The sequence below is a fragment of the Photinus pyralis genome, unplaced genomic scaffold, assembly GCF_008802855.1.
Source record: "Photinus pyralis isolate 1611_PpyrPB1 unplaced genomic scaffold, Ppyr1.3 Ppyr1.4_LG5, whole genome shotgun sequence".
In the NCBI taxonomy this organism is placed as follows: domain Eukaryota; kingdom Metazoa; phylum Arthropoda; class Insecta; order Coleoptera; family Lampyridae; genus Photinus; species Photinus pyralis.
The window spans coordinates 13,647,164-13,662,267 of NW_022170596.1; the positions used below are offsets into that span (position 1 = coordinate 13,647,164).

The 15,104-nt window shown below is 36.0% G+C and overlaps 1 protein-coding gene across 1 annotated transcript in view; it reads right to left on the reverse strand.

The window, feature by feature from the left end:
- LOC116171050 (LIM domain transcription factor LMO4-like) overlaps positions 1-15,104 on the reverse strand; it is a gene marked incomplete at its 5' end in the record, with an annotated part of 80,784 nt that overhangs the window by 37,418 nt on the left and 28,262 nt on the right. Inside the window, 1 exon segment of the mRNA XM_031487697.1 lies at positions 12,400-12,713. Coding sequence (XP_031343557.1) covers positions 12,422-12,713 — 292 coding nt within the window. The 3' untranslated portion in view covers positions 12,400-12,421.

A 15,104-nucleotide genomic window follows, 5' to 3' on the forward strand; every position in this document is an offset into this window, starting at 1 on the left:
GCCGTAAAGATAGCAAAACGGATCGTTGCGTTCTCCGGGTTTTGACAAATTTATATCTGCGATACAAATATTAAGTAAGCAGATTAGAGGACTGAAATTTGTAATTTGTTTTATGGGCTGATCTCAGAGGTTTTATTTTACGTTTTTGAAAGAGCGCAGGCAATATGTTCAATTTATGCGTAAATGGTAATAATAAATGTTCCAAATTTCCACAAAATGTAACAAATCGAAATCGCTGTACGACTCGGTCACGTAACCATTGAGATAATAGACGCCACAGCATGAACAGAAGGGGGGTGAGAGGGAAATCACCCACCATATAGATGTCACGCCCACCGAAACAAATACAAATTGTGATATTTTCCTAGAAAATTAAAGAAACAGTAAATAGTATGTATATTCATCTATTTATGCACCAACAAATGGTTCTTTTGTGTCCTGTCCGTATGGGCATGATGAAGGTTTGCCGTATAGGTTGTCGCTTGCGCAATGAATCCTAGAATGGGTTTTCTCACTATACTTTAATTATTGTGAGGGAACGAGACAGTAGAAACAGAGGAAGGGGAGCCGGGTGGAAAAGTGTTAAGTATACACAATTGAGGAATACATGCAAAAATTTTTGTTTTTATTTATTACTCAGTTTCTAGACATTCATTATCAATCTTGTTCGAGATCTTCATCTTCACCAGAGTCATTACTTTCGTCCTCACCATAATCGTCAGGCGGATTTATTACTAAAGGTTCAATGGTGGCATCTATTAATTCTGCTTTTCTCGATACATATCCTCTACATTCTTACCATAATCAACACAATTTTTAGCCCAACTACCTACTTTTTGGTACATCTTGCAATGGGAATTTGCAGATACGTATTTAATTATGAGTATGGTGTGTAGGTTTGCAACTTTATTTTTAATAGACGAGATATCAATTCTTGAAGCTAAAGGTTTCACTTTTCCTACCGGACATCCTTTACACTTTCTTGTGAAAGTGTAGTGAGAAAGTGTAGTACCCAGGGACGCGGACCGGACCGAAAAAGAACCGAAACCCGGACCGAAACCCGGACCGAAACCGGTATTTTTTCTGGACCGAAAACCGAACCAAAACCGTTATTCCTTCAGAAATGGAAACGTATTGAGAACCGGAACCCATATTACTTTTTTCGGTTCTTTTCGATTTTTTACGGTTCTTAACAGGTTATTGCGCCGGCAACCACGTCCTGAAAATTGATAAAATATGACTCTATGATTGCCATCGGTGGATTATAAATTTTTAATAAGGTGTCGAAATTGAAAGCATTACGGGTGGCGGTGGCGCTAATTTAGCCACTACTAAATAAAAAAGGAGGGGCGAGGTTTTATAAAATAAAATTTTCTGTTTTTTAGTAATAAATTAAGTGTAAATACATATTTTCCTCTTCCTCCTTTATTCCCCTTGCCGTTATAAATTAGCGACATTGACGATACGTCACGTTTTGATATTCATGACTTTTTCTTCACACCTTAACAAATCAAGTTAATGAATTTTTTGAATACCACACTTTCTGAAAAACTAGAACCGAAAATAACCGTTATGGACCGAAAAAAATGCGCAGAACCGAACCGTTATTTATTTTTAGAACTGAAACCGGACCGGAACCGTTATAAATATTTTCGCTTAAATATAAACAGAACCGGACCCGATATTTCATTTGGGTCCGGGTCCCTGGTAGTACCGGAGTAATTACAGAAGTGAAGCACTGGTCATCGGATCGAACGTATCGATTTCTCTGGTAAAGGAACCTTTCCCTTTTTTAACTATTCAATTATATGCCTTTAGGTCTTTACTCCACCACTTCACGAAGTTATCGGATTTTGAAATTCAGAGTCTAACACTGCATGATATAAAGGTGAATGATCGAGTGCAAGAAACAGGTTATCAGGGATGACATCCCAAGACATATCGCAGCCGTAGACGTTTTCTTTCCAGTGAATGTGTGCTACAAGTCTTTGGCCAGCTCCGGAACGTCGTTCGATTCCTCCTATCCAAAGTGATTTATAGACAAAGCTAGGATGGTTGTTCCGGGTTCAAAAATTCCACCAATCAAAATTAAATAGTTTACGCGACAGCATTTTTCGCCAGTAAAAAGCCATTCCAACACGTACACAGTAATCCTGCTCTTTTGGCCGCTATTAGATCACTTCCATTCTGCAATTTTGGATAGGTAAAATCATATAAAATTCATTCCTTTTTTAGATTTTTTTAATGTAGTTTTGTTTGAAACCGTTTTTCCATTACTGAATATTTAATTCGATGTCTCAATCTCAAGATTGAAATAAATCATCTTTAAAGATTTCTCAAAGTATTCTTCTTTTTTACCATCCTCCCAAGAACCTCTAAGCTTCTATCCAGGTTTGTCTATGATTGCTGCAGTTATCTTAAGCTCCATTTGCCAGTTTTTTTTAACCTTCTTCAACCTTAAAGTTATCTGTGCCCTCAAATATTGTTACACAATTATCCCAAGATTACCTCGAACTTATCCTAACGTTTTTTTTAGGTTTTCCAGACGATATCCCTAAGATGCTTCGAAAACTAACAAAGTCTTTTAAAAAGCTCTTAATATTCTGCAAGAGTTTGCTTCTTTCATGGATATCTTAAGGTGATCTTAAATAGGACTGCTACATTTCCACAAGATAATCTCGATGTTATATTAAGCTTCACTTGCAACTTTCTCAAGAAGCTCATATTTTTTTATATTCTCCTATTCTCTTATTCTGCCTTTAAAAAACCTTAAGACATCCTTGAAAGAATTACGTATTCTAGTAGTTTTTGAGATACATATTTCGAAGGACTTTAAGATGGTCATAAAAGAACGTTAAGAAACGAATTGTATGAGGCCTTGGGCAAGTGTTACTTAAGAGGTGTAATAAACCGTCAAATAAACTATTTACTTGAAAAAAGCGCTTTAAGAGCCTTGAGAAGACTTTTAAATTCATAAAATACGGTTGAGATCATTTAATAAGAATATTTGAGAAAGGAGCTCCAGTAACCATGAGAAAACCTCAAGGTAATTTTAAGCGGCTCTTGGGAGAATATTAAAAAGATAAGAAGTCGTCAGGGAATTTTGTGGAAACATTGAGAGAATTTTGAGGGAATCTTATTTAAAAGCATTGCCAATATTTTGTAATGTGCCAGGATAAGGATGTCTATTATGGGATACCCGAAACCATAGAAGACACGACGATGGTCAAATTAGAGAACAAATGTGCAGTTCAAGAGTTATTATCACGCTTTAAATAAAACCAAAACATTCGGATTACTTCCGAAGGTATCCTCATCAACTTTATTTTTTTATATGACCCGTAAAAAACTATACTCTGTATTGAGTAGCATTGTTTATTACAAATTCGGCGATTACGGCCCACGCAATAAACAAAAGTTGGCAATTTTGTTGGTTTCAACATGATGGTGCACCCGCGCACAACGCCCTAATGATACAAAACATATATTTCCTGGAAAATAGAAAATGTGTCCGATAGGTAATCTAGGACGATTAAGACGTTGTGTGCAGAGGCATCATCCTGTTGAAACCAACAGGGTTGCCAACATTTGTTTTTTTGTGTGTGTGTGTGTGTGGTCAACCACTGTAAAAAATGCTACTTAATACAGTATGTAATTTTTTACACTAACGATGATGATTATTTCTCCGAAATGAAACGTTGTATTAAAAATCTCTCAACGGTGCCTTGTATAGCTCAAAAAGTAGCAATGAGAAAGTGTTTTTTCTATCTGTTCAAATTACATCATAAAAAATAATAACGAAATCGGTACATTTCAGCTTTTCTGGGCATATCTTCGGAAGTAATCGGAATTTTCTGCTTTTAATTAACCCGTGATAATTACTATAATACCGCATCTTTTCTGTAATTTGACCATCGTCGTATCTTCTATGATTTCGGCTATTCTCATGATAGTCATCCTTATCTTGAACACAGTGCATATTGAAAGAGCCATAGAGACCTTATACAATCACAAGAGCAAAGTAGAGGGTGATCCAGTCTACCAAAATTGGATAACTCAAGGGATAGCTTTAGCTACTGTATAATTAAGGTGAAGTGTAATCTTCCATTTAATTTCAATACAAAACTGTTTCCTTTAAGGATTTTGACGGGTTAGAATTTTGACGTTTAAACAGTAAATAGAATTTATTTTAACTTGTTTGAAACTTCCCACTGTAATAAATAAACTCCGAGAGTACAAACATTTTCCATTTAAATTCACTATTAAGTCACATAACTCTTCTAACTGAGTCAAAAGTATAAGATTTTAATTTATTTCGAGCCGATTTTCGATCCGAGCCGAATAAAGCTCGGATTCAAAATAATGGAATTTATAATTGAAGATTGAAAGTTTAAAAAACTTCAATCATCAATTAATATTAAATAATTAATAAGTTGGGTAAATATAAACAAAATAATTATTAGACATTATTTTTGGGTATCACTCGTGTGTGTTTAGTAACTAATGACGTTTCGGGGAACATTCTTTCCCAATTTTCAAGTTAATACTGACGATGAAGTATATAGTGCAGCGGAGAGAGCCGCGAAATCGTTCAAAAAATTTTTTCGGAGTAGAAAGAATTGGGACCCACACCATTTTGTTCAGAAATGTTTGAACCTTCAGAATCTCGCTTTACGACATTTTCCCGTGGTCCTGACAAAAGTTATAGGCCGCTAAAGTTGAAATTTACTCATTTTCGCGCGCGCGACTAGACCACCGAAAGTATTTATTTTCTCAGCAACTAAGCGATATACATCAATCATTCCTTTTGTAAAATGAAAGTACATTTATAGCAGAATCTAAAGCATTCAATTTACCTACCTTGTTATGCACAGTTTTTAGAAAAATGACCGTCAACTTCCAAAATTCGTGTAGCAGATGAAAAGTGCGCACTTTGAACTCTCATAACTTTTTATTTCACGATATCGATTTCCAATATTTATAGCTCATTCGATGCTCCAAAGCATTGTGATTATTTTATTTTCTATAACATTACCGTGAATTTTTCATAATAAAAAAGTTACGGTCATTTAAGTAAAAACCTACCGACCTCGTCGAGTCGGTAATCGCGAGTGAGACGGAGAGGGTCAGCAGCGTTCGCTAAACAAGGAGCGATGCGTAAGAGATTTTACTTTACTAAGAAATTTCTCTCCGAATACCAAAACTAGCTATTTAGGCCGTTTAGTTTATAAATGCATTCCGCCGAGTTGCATTGTAAAATCTCAAACAATTCATTAACTCCATGTATTTCAGTTCTTTGGTGAAATATATAGGTACAAATAGGTACCTTTCCCTGTAAATTTTGGGGGTTACTCCACATTAGGTATCTCTTGTGCTGTGCTGTATATTGCAAGATCAGCAGTAACAACGGTATGATTTTGTCCCAAAGATTCAGGCTTGTTTTTTGATTTCACTAGACGATGGTTAGGATGGTATTGTAGCTCGTTGGTGGAGAATTCAAAAACGGCATACATAGGTATATTGAATGCTAGATACCGGAACTTACTTAGGAGGATTATCAGCAGGTACTTAGGCTGTTAAAGTCAGTTATCTGGTCGTTATCTAGTGATAGGTAAACGAGGAATTTGGATTTCTTCTGTCGATGTATCTCGCTTTTGAAAAAAGACTGTGCGTTGAATTTTTTTCGTCTGTTTCCACAGAATATGGCCTACTTATTTCTTATTCTGTGACTGTTTCCTCATTGATGTCGAAGTTGCTCGCTGTGATAAAATTATCATTTTAAATTTGACAAATTTTTGTGAAATGTAGGTAGACACCCTTAGCAGAACATGTAATATTGACGTTTACTGTACTTGTTATGCCACTGTCGGAGAACATTTTCTGACCCGAAAGACCAATTTGCAAATGAGTGTAACTTTTGTTTGAAAAATTACCTTAAGAAAAACTGTTCAATAATTTTGTTCCGTAAGTATGTACCTAGACAACAAACTTCGTGGAATTTTGTCAATTTTCGTTGTCCGGCCAAGAATTGCAGTGGAATTATTTTTTTCGAATTTTCAAAAACTAATTTCAGATTCAAAAACCACCAGATACCAAATTTCGTCGAAATCAACATTTTTTCGCACCCCTATTGAAGGGTGTGCCCTTTTGCGGTAGGAATTTTGAAAAATTATTTGCAAAACCGGAAAGGGCATACAGCAAAACCTATTCAAAGACTTACCACCAGTCTCTGTAACTGTTGCTGAGAAAAAAAGAAACTTTACCACTTTTTTGAGGGTGGCTCCTAAACGAATACATGGATTTTTTTTTTTGGGTTGGATCCATCGTTCCTCGAAATAGGGGTTGAAATATATTGTGTGATCAAAACTCTCTAAACCTTCCCCATATAGTTTTTATTCGTTGAAGTTTTTAAAAATAAAAGCGACTATAGTTTCGGCGTACTGCCATCATCAGGCGATGTGAAATTTAACAGGAAAACGGTAAGTTACAAACGTTGAAGACGAATAAGACGAACATGTTGTTTTTTAATTATTAACTGGCCGAAGCCAAGTGAAAAAACCTGAAGGGTGGTTAAACCGGAAAGGCTGTCCTAAGTTTCAAAACGAATTATTATCAAGCCTTGTTAAGACTTAAGACAACCAACCGGAGGGTTGAATTATTACATTAAAAGTTGAAAGTTGAATTTAACACATTTCAAAAGAACCGGGGGGAAAAAAAAAACTCATAAAAGTTTTGAAACTATTGAGATGACTACATATTTAAATTATTTAAGTTAAGTTTAAATTCGAGATCATGCAGACGGCATGTCTAGAAATGATTGACCACCGTTTTTTAATTCTCCACCAGCGAGCTACAATACCATCCTAACCATCGTCTAGTGAAATCAAAAAACAAGCCTGAATCTTTGGGACAAAATCATACCGTTGTTACTGCTGATCTTGCAATATACAGCACAGCACAAGAGATTCCTAATGTGGAGTAACCCCCAAAATTTACAGGGAAAGGTACCTATTTGTACCTATATATTTCACCAAAGAACTGAGATACATGGAGTTAATGAATTGTTTGAGATTTTACAATGCAACTCGGCGGAATGCATTTGTAAACTAAACGGCCTAAATAGCTAGTTTTGGTATTCGGAGAGAAATTTCTTAGTAAAGTAAAATCTCTTACGCATCGCTCCTTGTTTAGCGAACGCTGCTGACTATCCTTCCCTCTCCGTCTCACTCGCGATTACCGACTCGGCGAGGTCGGTAGGTTTTTACTTAAATGACCGTAACTTTTTTATTATGAAAAATTCACGGTAATGTTATAGAAAATAAAATAATCACAATGCTTTGGAGCATCGAATGAGCTATAAATATTGGAAATCGATATCGTGAAATAAAAAGTTATGAGAGTTCAAAGTGCGCACTTTTCATCTGCTACACGAATTTTGGAAGTTGACGGTCATTTTTCTAAAAACTGTGCATAACAAGGTAGGTAAATTGAATGCTTTAGATTCTGCTATAAATGTACTTTCATTTTACAAAAGGAATTATTGATGTATATCGCTTAGTTGCTGAGAAAATAAATACTTTCGGTGGTCTAGTCGCGCGCGCGAAAATGAGTAAATTTCAACTTTAGCGGCCTATAACTTTTGTCAGGACCACGGGAAAATGTCGTAAAGCGAGATTCTGAAGGTTCAAACATTTCTGAACAAAATGGTGTGGGTCCCAATTCTTTCTACTCCGAAAAAAAAACTACCTCAAATAAGCGAGTTAGCGCCGGCTCTCCGCTGCACTAATAAATGAAGTACACTATTCACTTTTTGCTTATCTTATCGCCTTTTGTATGAATTTATATTTTAGCGCATTTTTTGAAGAATTAAAAAAAATTAATTTTGGTACTCTAGTTAAAGGTCTCAACGAAAAGAAATAATTTCCACCAACCATACTCCTCCTCCTCAACGGATCGGTTATAATTTCTTCTATCTGAAGAGCGGATTACCGGAGGAGGGGGGGGGGGGTTGCTCGCAAAGAGCGATTAGGACGTCTGGAAGAAATATATCCATTGGTGATTATGGACGAGACACATCTACTGGTGATCTCCAAACTTTTAGTGCAAATACTTACTGCAGAACGGAGTGTCGGAGGAGGGTACTCGCAAAGGGCGGAATGATCGTCTAAACGAGACACATCTACTAAATAAATAAAAATATAAAGCATCTACAAAGGGAGAAACAATATTGGAGAGAACTTCTCTTCTTGCATTATATAGCGTAGATTTTGAATGTGTGTCAGGCGGCCTTAACATGTTTATGTGTAAATAAATAAAAATAAATTTCATACAATCAAAACGTGAAATGTCTAAATTTGTCTATTGTCTATTGGCTAAAATTAATTCATAAACCAACCAAATTTTGATTTTGTACGTATTTCTATACAGAGAATTTTATTCCCTTTAAATTGATGTGCCACTCGATGGGAGAGGGGTTGCATATTATACTGTATGTGGGAGTAGCTGAGAAGTCAACGGACGCGTTTTTGAAAATTTTATTTGTTAATAAGGATTACAAATTACAATCGGTGGTTAGTTTTGAAATAAAGTTCCTAATATACAGAGTGTTACCTTTGTAAAAAACCAAATTGGGGGAGAGGGGATAAAAAACAGCTTCTCGGTTTATTTGAAAATAGTGCTTGCTTTGATCCCCTCTGCCACCCAATTCTTTTTAACATACATATAATAGGTAACACCCTGTAATCAAAAATTATCAAACTGGGAAGTTGAATCAGTATCACGCAAGCTGCAGTAATCTGCACGAGCAGCGAGAGTGACCGAATTTACCGCGTGTTTCGTAATAAAAAGCACGCGTCTAATTAACTACGAAAAGTTAAAAACTCGAAATCGCCCATTGTTGTCTAAGAAAGAATGTTTAAAACAAAATCAATGAGAATTAACACAGGCATTAATTAATGCGGCGACTGAATCGAATATCAATGTTGCTTTAAAGAACATTGTTAAAATACCGGCGACTGACATAATGAGCTACTGTGTGTATATTTTATAGCTAAGTTGCCATTTTTAGCCTTGCTAGGATTTAAACGGCGTGCTGTCTAATTAAGGTATACAAAGGCCTCGATATACCTAAGGTAATTGTTAGCTATGTATAGAAAGCTTTAATTAATAATTAAATCTGAAACTACACAAGATAATTAACTAACTTCGTTAATTATAAAATTTTGAAAGTTTTCCTACTACAAGTTTTATGTAATTTGCAATGTAGTTTGAATAATGCCAAACTAATACACCTACGAGTAAAGAGAGAAGAATAAGGTAAGAATGAAAATTGAGGCAAAATGCCTACTTTAAATCGATCTGAGAGCTTTTCAACTTTTATTCACTTGCTTCAAAGCTCTTTGAGATCAATTAGCGGTAATTTAATTACAGGTGTATAAAGAACCAATTAAATGAATTCTTCTAACTTGCGCTTTGTTTCGGAGAAGCCTGCAGATTTTCTTCTCCACAACTCGCTAAGATTATAAACTATGAGATTTAATTAGTTTCGATTTAATTTGCAAGTCCTCCAACTGAATAGGGGTAGTAAAACTGCACTCGATACAACGAATGCGGTTCACTTAATTCTCGCACGGCACGTAAAAGGCGCATTATATCAAGCCAAACTTAACGGCCTTGAGATAAAAGGCAAGGGACGTAAATAAATTTATTGGAGGTTATGCGATTTGTTAATATCATATTTGACCCACACGAACCCGTGAACTTCACACGCAATCGGCTACTTACCACTACAAAAAGAGGTGGCAAATTAAATCCAACAACTCCTCGAAAATACTAGCCGCTTTATAATCAATATCGTGAATACTTTATGTAAAGCAGTGTTTGAAAAGTATTTCAATATCAAACAAAGAAGGGCGCTTTGTAAAACTTTCTGCTTAGGAAAACACCTAATTAATCGCCTCGGGCGCGACACCGTTAATGGTCGAAAATTGAGCTATTTATTTTTATACTCTCGATTCATTCGATTCGGTACGTAGGCACCCAATTTACAAATATCAGTTAAATTACATTATACATTATTCGTTAACTTCCCAGTCGGAAAAAAAGTGCTCCCAGTTATTCCGAAATTACTCGTTTTAGACCTATTAGCTGGATTGGTTCTGGTTGTGTCATTGCTTATGGAGTTATTAATACATAAATGAACGGTTATTGATATATAATTTTCCTTCTTTAAATAAAAAGCAAATTAATTTAGTTAATGGGCAGGGTGCGATGAAAATGTGTGAAGTTGACATGGAAAAAAGGTATCTGATGTGGTCTTCTCTAGCGATTGGCATACAACTTTTTGTTACCGCTTCGTGTACACGATTATCTAATAAAAAAGGTGGACGATGGGACGTGTATCAAAACCTCAATCAATCATTAGCTAAGATATGGATCAGCAGTCAATTAAACATACATGTGTTTCCATTGTGATGTTTAATTCATGGCGTTTGGCGAAATTAGCACTTCGATTTTTAGGACCTTTAACCCTCAGTCTTAACGCTGGTGACCATTCTATTTTTTTGTTACTCGATTCATTTGGGGTTTGTTGGGCACAGGTTGGGTCTCTGGATCTAAGCACAAGATCTGCTAGGGGATATTTCTCCCGATCCATTTCTTCTTTCGCTATCTTGCACCTCAACCACTTCTTTTCCGTCTAATTTCTTCAAGGGAGATTTGAGAAGGGGCTGCTCTATCTTTTCACCTTCCTATTCTCCATCTTTTTTCTAATCTTTATTCCCATTTCTGTTCCATCGATTGTATGTTTGTACGCATTGATGTGTGGATGACACACAGCAGGAAAGAGGTAGGTGTGCTTTCCCCTCGGGTTTTCCTGTGCACATTATTCCACTTCGTACCGATAGCGATAGTGGGATAGGATTGAGAAAATCCTTTAAGGGATGCCCTCTTTAGGCTGGGGTTAAAACTTGAACCTCTCTACCGTCTCATGAGTGTAGCAGGCTGGAATTTTCGTACAACAGAATCCGGTTGAAGCACCAGGAATCCGAATCAAATAAAATCTCGATGATGTCTGTCTGTCTGTCCGTCCGTCTGTACGCTCATTTCCCGTTAAACGACTGAACCGGTTAGAACCAAATTTGGTACACATATTCAAAGTTTTTGGGCAGAACGCGCATGCGCAGGTGTTCGATTGGTACATGAACTATAAATTAAGATGGACTGCTAATGCTGAATTGACAAATGACACCTGCATGGGGACAGCGATGATGTGCACTCACTTGGCGCGAAATTCAAACCAACTAACAAACAAGCATTCACCTCACCTTTTCTAAATAAATTACTGTGACACATGTCATTTTCCAAGGCTGCAATAGTCTCAACACTTGAGCACTAGGAAAATTTCCCTAGAAAATAACTAAAAAGTGCACATCATAGCCGCGCCTATGCTAGAGCCATTTCTATCTCTATGGAACTATTTGATCAGCAGTCCATCTTAATTTATAAGTTCGTGAATTGGTATCTGTGCTAGCCACAGCAAACTTTTTTGTATTGCTATAACAGGAGTGGGTATAACATAATTTGGGAATAAATCTGTTAATTCTATCCTCCTATGCCATAGTTTCTGATAAAAAAATTAAAAAAACTATCGCGCTTATTTATTAAAAGTCTCAAAATCACAATTTCTCGTAATTCATCAGAAAAATTTAACTAGAAACGAGTGATAGTAATCAGAAGGTTTCAAAGATTGTACATATTTTTTGCTTTGAGAATGCAGTTCAAAAAATTATAATGCTTATAAGTAAAACCTCTTATTTGTGTATAAAATTTAATTTGAAATAGGTCAAAAGAGAAGAGGTGGCTAATCTACAATAGATTTTAGAATCATATGATTTAAACGACCTGTAATTAATTTTTAAATATTCCATTTAAGCAATATCCCTTATGCCATCTGTATCTTTTCTCTGTAAGCTCATTGTAGTTTTGTTGCACAGTTTCTTATTCTTCCGCTAGAGGTCTATAGAGACAATGTGGCGTTATTTTGTATTGGTATGAGTGAATTCAATTGGACACCCCCCATCTCCCATGATTGTCTTGGAACTATCTATCTGTAATTTAGCTGCGCTCAATTAACGTTTTGATGTTTTCAAAGGATCCAATACGTTTAATGTTGACTGCACGATATATCCGTTTTAATCGTGGGCATGTAAACAAATGCCCAGTTGGCGATGCCATTTGGACAACGATCAACTACCAGTAGATTAATTGCATTAAAGAATGAAGCGCCATAGGTACTTATCGTGTCATTACTTTAATTTACTATCAAATTTAACGGGCATTACACACTTGCCAATTTGGCGAACATCTATAGCTAAAAATTTTATAACATAACGTACTAACCTGTACAATATTCCAATTGGTTTCAATCACGACTCCTGCGTGGCCTTCCAACCTTTCCTTTACGTACGGTAGGCGTCGATGCGGCCGAATTTTTGAGAAGTTTGTGCCAATCCTGTTCACAGACTAAGCTTCCCGCCAACATATAGTAACGATCACCGGGCACCAAATTCGCACCACATTTGCTACACGTGAAACATTTTATATGAAATACATGTGCGCCCGGCTGCTGCTGCGAAGGACCGCCCGATCTCATCACCATTTCATTAGCGGCTATCAATTGTCCACACGCCGAACATGCACCCGAACAGAACATCCTGCAACAATCAAAACGGCGCACTTTAATTTTCCTTCATTAAATTGTAGGTTTTAATTAGTTGTCGGATGGCGCGCAATTAAGGGTAGGTACAGATCTTATCCCCGTATAGGAAATTAAATGAAATTTCGCATGTACATACAACTCTCTAATTATAAAACTACCTTAGTTAAACTTTAGGGCTTTACGAACCATCAGTCAAAAATAATTAAAGCGAAATAAATAGCTATTGCATATGGTTGCTGTTCGTCAGGAGAATTTGCATTTACCTGACTGTTAATGTAAAGTGGGTGCATTAATCAGAGTGCAGCCCGCAGTGACAGAGCAGTTGCACGATGTTATTAAAACGCTAGTACAAAGCAGCTAATTAATTTTATGCAACGCCACACTTGAATGACTTTCATAATGAATACACTTGTGTAGCTTTATTTTTCGTGAAACTTATATGTATACGTACCCTCCACCTATATAGCTATAGCATGTATATATAGGAGCAAGATCGAAATGATTGACGGCTCATACCGAGGTTGCGCTGCTAATTACTTTCAAGTTTCTCATTAAAGGTTTACTAATTAAACCGATTTTTGCACGGAAAATAAGATGCATTCAAACTAAAATATAAAATCCTGTCTTTTTTATTCGTTAACGTAAGATTACTAACATCCCAAATAACGTTACGCATTGCTACTGGAAAAAAAGGTGAATTGAGGGTGAGGGTGAATAATGCATATCCATCCAAGACACGTATATTCTTCAACATGTAATAGTACTCATTGCCAATCTACCCTAATTAAGGGTGTGACATCTGATATCAATTTCAGTCTGTTTCGATTTTACTTGTTTTTATTCTAGAAAATGCCCACCAGAAAATTATGCTCTTATTGAGAGCTTCCAAGAAATCGCCCCACATATAAGAAATGTGGTTCTGCCTATCGCGTAAATTGTGCAATATTTTGAAAATCTCCGAGAAAACCAAGCTACCTTTCATTGGGAGTACAGGAGTTTCCGTCTTTATTACTGTAAAATAAGGTAATCGGAGTTTTCTTAGATTTGTATGTTTAATTCATTACCGTGCCTTTAAGGGCAAAAAGAATTACACTTTTGCCATTTAAGTAAAAAAAAAACCTTTAAAGAATCGGTACCTTCATATTGTTAGAAATGTGTATGTATTTTATTGAACCCACTTAGTAGGGATAATATTTTTTTGTATTGAATAGTAGTTTTAAATAGGTAGGTAGTGAATATCCTATAGTTCGCTTCAGAAAATTCTACTTTTAAGGTTGAGAATTGTGGGGTAAAAATTGTTATTATTGTTTAATAAGGGACTAGATAAGATAAAAAGATGGCCACTTGGTTAGGCGGTCCATAATTATAAAGGGAGAAAATAATATAATAGCGCACCACCTTATTACTCGAGAATAGTTACGGAATTATTAAGTGCGACAGTGACATTATCAATTACCTAAGAAGATTTTAAACACAATACTTACAATATACGATAAACAACAAGATTTGACCCCAACTATGTATATTTGAGGAATTTTCTAGTAAAATGCATCGTTAACTACACTTTACATTAAACAAAATACAACTTTGTGCCGAAAACTGATGATTGTTCTAGAAACATTTCAAAGCCGTTCAATCCTTCTCAAACAAGTGCCTTAAGAACATGTAAACACATTTCCGATATCTTAATAATCATAAACAAATACCTCGAGACTTATAGTTTAAGAGTTACCCATAGCATCCTTGGAATTACCCCATACTAACGACAAAATTGGGTCACCATGTACATAGGTAATGCACTGGGGTAAAAAATGACCCTCGCTTTATTGATGGAAATACACGTTTTGAAGCACCAAGAACTCGAATCAAACAAATTCTCGATTATGTCGGCCTGTCTCTCTGTCTGTGCTCTCATTTTCGGCTAAACGGCTGAACCTATTGGAACCTAGTTTGGTACACGTATTCTTAGACATAAAAGGAAGAGCTCAAAAGTTTTTGGGCAGAACGCGCATGCGCAGGTTTGCATTTTTTTTTGTAATACTACAGGCAAGGCAATAAGGAAGTAGCACGAGCATGCGTCAAACGAGAATTGCAATTAAACGGGACGTCGGAAGTGGGTACCGACAAAGGGAATGTGGTTGCCCCCGACGAGATCTTACTGATGGTGGAGTCAAAACTTAACGTATAATGAAGTTGAATAATTGTTGTTTTATGAGGTAAATCTTACTCGTAGAGTAAATACAAATGAGAATCTAAAAACGATTGATCCCCTTCGACTTCGACAACTTTTTCAACATGAAATCTATTCTAGCTCGGTGATTTTTTTCCCATTATTCGTAACACCGAATTAAAAACGTTTAATTATCATAAGAAAAGAAAAACTAAT